The sequence below is a fragment of the Mandrillus leucophaeus genome, unplaced genomic scaffold (assembly GCF_000951045.1).
Source record: "Mandrillus leucophaeus isolate KB7577 unplaced genomic scaffold, Mleu.le_1.0 Scaffold6, whole genome shotgun sequence".
Taxonomy (NCBI): domain Eukaryota; kingdom Metazoa; phylum Chordata; class Mammalia; order Primates; family Cercopithecidae; genus Mandrillus; species Mandrillus leucophaeus.
The window spans coordinates 656,190-661,492 of record NW_012106474.1 but is presented as its reverse complement, the minus strand read 5'-3'; the positions used below and the strand labels follow the sequence as shown (position 1 = coordinate 661,492).

Genomic DNA, 5,303 nt, shown 5'->3' with positions numbered 1-5,303 from the left:
GGGGACGGCTCACAGGGTCAGAGTGAGGGTTCCGGAGTCAGACCATCTGGGCCACACCCCGGCTCTGCACAAACCACCTCACTTCCCTCCCCGGGTCCCCTGTCTGCAGAGCAGGAACAGTCACGGTGCCTACACCCTGGGCCTGCCTGTCCCGAGGTCCTGAGGTTACCACCGCTGAAGACACAGGGCCTCACCTCTGAGTGAGAACAGACGTGTGAGTGGGTCAGGGGCGGCGGCAGAGAAGGGAGTGAGGATAATCTGGGGGTAAGGAGAGATTTGGGAGCAGCTCAGCCCGGCTCTGACACCTGCCCAGGCTGGGAAGAAGAACGCCTGCTCCACGCCACGGGCCTGGCTCCCTGAGGTGAGGACCTCCCAGCCAGCGGGAAGCAGGAGAGGGAGGAGGGGTGGCATCTGGGGGCCACGGAGTGGAGGCGCCTGGTCCACACACAGGTGGGACGGTCCTACGGAGCTCACTAGCCAGAAGCTTCTGAGCAGCAGCCCCCAGAAGGGGGGTCTGTGGGTTTGGAGAGAGTTCAGGAAGCTTCCACGTTAACAAGCAGCCCGAGTGGCCGTGTGGGGGTCCTGGCCAGACTTCGAGAACTGCCCTAAAGGGAAGAGGTCGGGCCCTGGTGCCGGAAGACGTGGATTCTGCTGCACCACCTGCTACTGCCTGACCCCAGGAAGGAACCTGGAGCCCCTCCGAGCCTCAGTGTCCTTGTGTGTAAAATGGGGATGGTTTCCGTGACCTCGGCAGGACGCCGGAGGCTCAGAGCGGGCCGGAGACTGAGAGGCTTTGAACACGCCACGGGCTTTGACCGTGTGAGTATGTCCACACGCCGGCCACGGTCTCATCTTCTCCAGGTGCACGGCAGGTGCTGTGTAAATTAACGACTTCATTCCGCATTTCTGAGCTCCTGTTCATGCCGGGGTAAAGGAGACCCGGTTCCCGCCCTCAGAGAACTCAGTGGGAGGCAAATTGTAAGTGACAAAACAGCACGACAGGTGCGACAGGTGCTATAACCGGCTTGCCCTGAGCGGGATGGGGGCACGAGGAAGGGAGCCCAGTTTGCCCCAGGAACTCAGGGAGGCTTCCTGGGAAAGGCAGAGGGCCCACAGTGTCACCTCTGTGTGGGGCGCTGCAGGGAGGGGGCGAGGGCAGACCCCACCTGCCAGTGAGGAGCAGGGAGTGGGCAGGGAGTCAGGAGCCGGGGTTTCTGATCCTCTCTGATGTTAGGCCTTTTCTCCTCTCTGTAATTCAGTTACCTCCTCTGGCAAATAGGTAGAAACTATCAGCCATCTAACTGACTCACAAATTCCCGTGCAGGTAACAAGTAGAGAAAAAGTGCAACCAGGTCGGGCACAGGGGCTCACACCTGTTATCCCAGCACTGCGGGAGGCCAAGGTGGGCAGATCATGAGGTCAAGAGATCGAGACCATCCTGGCTAACACGGCGAAACCCCATCTCTACTAAAAATACAAAAATTAGCTGGGTGTGGTAGCAGGCACTTGTAATCCCAGCTACTCAGGAGGCTGAGGCAGGAGAATCGCTTGAACCCGGGAGGCAGAGGTTGCAGTGAGCTGAGATCGCACCATTGCACTCTAGCCTGGGGGTCAGAGTGAGACTCTGTCTCGAAAATATAAAATTAAATTAAATTTAAAAAGTGCAACCAGACTGGGCACAGCAGCTCACGCCTATAATCTCTGCACTTTGGGAGGCTGAGGTGTGAGGATGGTTGAGCCTAGGAGTTCAAGACCAGCCTGGGCAACATAATAAGAACCTGTCTCTACAAAAAAATTTTTTTTTAATTAAAAAAGAAGTGCAATCGTACTTTGTGAAACACTAAAAACAGATTTAGTACGACGAATCTACAAATAGAGGAGACAACAGGGAACGCTGCACACACACCATCATATCCGAGCCTGCTCTCCTGTCAAAATTCACAAGCGTGATTGGCTTTTAGTGGAGGCCCAGAGAGGTTAAGAAACTTGCCCAAGGTCACACAGCTTGTCATGGGCAGATATGAAGTTGGAGTCCACGTGTTTGTTGCCCTCGGTTTTTTTTTTTTTTTTTTTTTTGAGAAGGATTCTCACTCTGTCACCCAGGCTGGAGTTCAGTGGTGCGATCTCAGCTCACAGCAACCTCCGCCTCCTGGGTTCAAGGGATTCTCCGGCCTCAGCCTCCCAAGTAGCTGGGACTACAGCTACCCACTACCACGCCTGGCTTTTTTTTTTTTTTTTGAGACAGAGTCTCGCTCTGTCGCCCAGGCTGGAGTGCAGTGGCCGGATCTCAGCTCACTGCAAGCTCCGCCTCCTGGGTTTACACCATTCTCCTGCCTCAGCCTCCCGAGTAGCTGGGACTACAGGCGCCGCCACCGCGCCCGGCTAGTTTTTTGTATTTTTTAGTAGAGACGGGGTTTCACCGAATTAGCCAGGATGGTCTTGTTCTTCTGACCTCGTGATCCGCCCGTCTCGGCCTCCCAAAGTGCTGGGATTACAGGCTTGAGCCACCGCACCCGGCCTGTATTTTTAGTAGAGACAGAATTTCACCATGTTGGCCTGGATGGTCTCGAACTCCTGACCTCAGGTGATCTGCCCGCCTGGGCCTCCCAAAGTGCTGGGATTACAGGCGTGAGCCACTGCGCCCAGCCCCTAGGTTTCAGACAGCTTCAGGGAGGGCTTGAGAAAGAGGACTTTGGAGACAAAGGGCAGGGGTGACTTCCCTGCCAAGAGGAGCTGGTTTCTGGCCTTCAGGGGAATACCCCACGTCTAAAGGCGCGCTGGCAGGCCCCCATCCTGGGCAGAGCAGAGCAGTGCGGGATCCACAATGGCCCACCCAACCTCGTCCTGGCCAGGGCACTTACTGGCTGATTGCTTAAATCCCTTGGCAGAGTGGACGATGACATGAAGGAAGCCATAGAGTCCTGGAGACTCGTCGTCTGCAAGAGAGAAGAGCCCCCAGGGCAGAGGGTGGTCAGCGGCTCCCCTCGGCCTCCACCCCAGGCCGGCGGGAGGCAGATGGGGGATGAGACTCAGCTGAGTCTTGGTCCAACATCACCACCTGGTGGCCAGATGAAAAAGTTTCCGAAGGCCACTGCTTCCTCCGATGTGAGCTGCCCCGGGTAGGGCTGGAGGGTCCTTCTCTCCTCCACTCAGCCTGGGGGTGTCCAGCACACCCACCATCCTGGCCCAGGGACTTAGTACCATTCCCCATGGCTACGGTCCCTCCCTCCGAATCCTGCCTATCCTGGCAGTGAAAACTGACCGATATGAGAAATCATTCTGCTAATGGCAGAGAGAAGGCCCAGCTCTGCCCCCGCTTGGGACACAGGGGTCCCTAGATGCCCCTCCTATGACGAGGAAAGCTTGCCTTCAGAACCCCGTTCACAAAGTGAACCCTTTTCCAGCACACAGGCAGCGAGAATCCACCCACTCTGGTCAGTTCCCAGCCCTGATCACAGCTCCCCACTGCTCAAAACCGCCCCCAGACTCCTGGACTTACGGGATGAACTCCAAACTCCCTGGCTTGGCATTTGAGGCCTTTCAAGAGCTGGTCCCTGGAAACTTCCAGCCTCATTTCCCATACACCGTTTTATCCACCGGCTCCACTCTCTCATGAATATATTAACAGCACAACCTCAGTGCACCAGGGTGCCAGTTCTCCCAAGCCAGACAGAGCGGCCCGAGGAAAAGCCCAGGTCATCTGGAAACTCAGGAGACAGTCGCCCCTACCCAGGCTCTGTGTCCCTGGCCAGTGAACAGTCTCAGCACAGCCGAGCAGGGATCAGCCATTTACAGCTACGTGTCTGCCTGGGTCCTTATGGGAAGCCGGCCATGCTCTGGGGGCTGGGACCTGCCAGTTGGGCAACCTCAGGTTCCCAAGCTTACCGTCTTTATTGCTGGTGACAGGAATGTTGTGTACAGTCCTAAGCTTGAAACAGGATCCTGTGAGCACCTGGAGCTCCACTGAGCTCAGGACAAAGGCCTGGAGATCTGGAGGGAGAGCCGAGAGAGAAGGGAGCGTGGGCACTGGTCCACTAGGACCCTCTGCTCTTCCCTGGGGGCTGCAGGAAGACGGCCTAATCCCTGGGGCAGAGTTGGTCCCTGCGAGGGAGGGGGAAGCATTTGTGGACACAGGGGGATGGGTATAGGTGCTGTCAGAGGGGTCAGAGTAGGAGAATCTGACTGAAGAGGTTTGCGTGTGTGCGTGCGTGTGTGCGTGTGTGTGTGTGTGTGGTGTATGTGTTTTGGTTTTGTTTTTTGAGAAGAAGTCTCGCTCTGCTGCCCACGCTGGAGTACAGTGCTGTGATCTCAGCTCACTGCAGCCTCCGCCTCCCGGGTTCAAGGGATTCTCCTGCTTCAGCCTCCTGAGTAGCTGGGATTACAGGTGCCCGCTACCACACCCGGCTAATTTTTGTGTTTTTAGTAGATGGGGTTTCACCATGTTGCCCAGGCTGATCTCAAACTCCTGACTGGGATTACAGGCGTGAGCCACCGCACCCAGCCTGTGTGGTGTGTGTGTGGTGTGTGTGTGTGTGTGTGTGTCTGGTGTGTGTGTGTGTGTGTGTGGTGTGTGTGTGTGTGTGTATGTGTGTGAGAGAGAGAAAGAGAAAAAGAGGGGCAGAGAGAAAAAGAGAAAGCCCAGGCTGGGCCCTGGGTCCAGTCCCAGGACTAAATCATCATGTCTTTAAGCCAATCACTTAGATTCTTCGGGTCTCAATATACAACATCCTTAAATGCCCATCCCCGGCACCTTTGAGGGTGACTGTGAGGGCCAAAGACGTGATACTGGACACGAAATACTTAGAAATACAAAAGGCCCATCATTGCCACAGACATATTCGGGGAGTGCGGAAGGGGCAGGAATTTACCCTTCTTCTGTAGTTTCTGAATTGCTTCTCTCCACTCTGACCTCTCATAGTCCGAGGACAGTAGGAACAGGTAACTCTGAAGAGAGACGAGAATGCAGTGGGTGACCACAGTCAGGCCAAACGTATTCCCAGATACTGGGGACCCCACCAAAGCTCCTTCTTTTTTTTGAGACAGAGTTTCACTCGTTACCCAGGCTCGAGTGCAGTGGCACAATCTCAGCTCACTGCAACCTCCGCCTCCCAGGCTCAAGCGATTCTCCTGCCTCGGCCTCCCGAGTAACTGAGATTACAGGTGCACGCCACCACACCCGGCTAATTTTTGCTATTTTTAGTAGAGACGGGGTTTTGCCATGTTGGCCAGGCTGGTCTCAAACTCCTGACCTCAGGTGATCTGCCTGCCTCGGCCTCCCAAAGTGCTGGGATTACAGGCGTGAG

The 5,303-nt window shown here is 55.9% G+C and overlaps 1 protein-coding gene across 1 annotated transcript in view; it reads right to left on the bottom strand.

Annotated features, from left to right (window-relative positions):
* The window catches only part of ABR (active BCR-related), a 123,141-nt gene that overhangs the window by 58,821 nt on the left and 59,017 nt on the right, over positions 1 to 5,303 (bottom strand). Inside the window, exons 10-12 of the mRNA XM_011999649.1 lie at positions 4,869 to 4,944; positions 3,886 to 3,990; positions 2,862 to 2,936 (exon numbers count right to left, since the gene is read on the bottom strand). Coding sequence (XP_011855039.1) covers positions 2,862 to 2,936; positions 3,886 to 3,990; positions 4,869 to 4,944 — 256 coding nt within the window. The remainder of the gene's footprint in view (positions 1 to 2,861; positions 2,937 to 3,885; positions 3,991 to 4,868; positions 4,945 to 5,303) is intronic.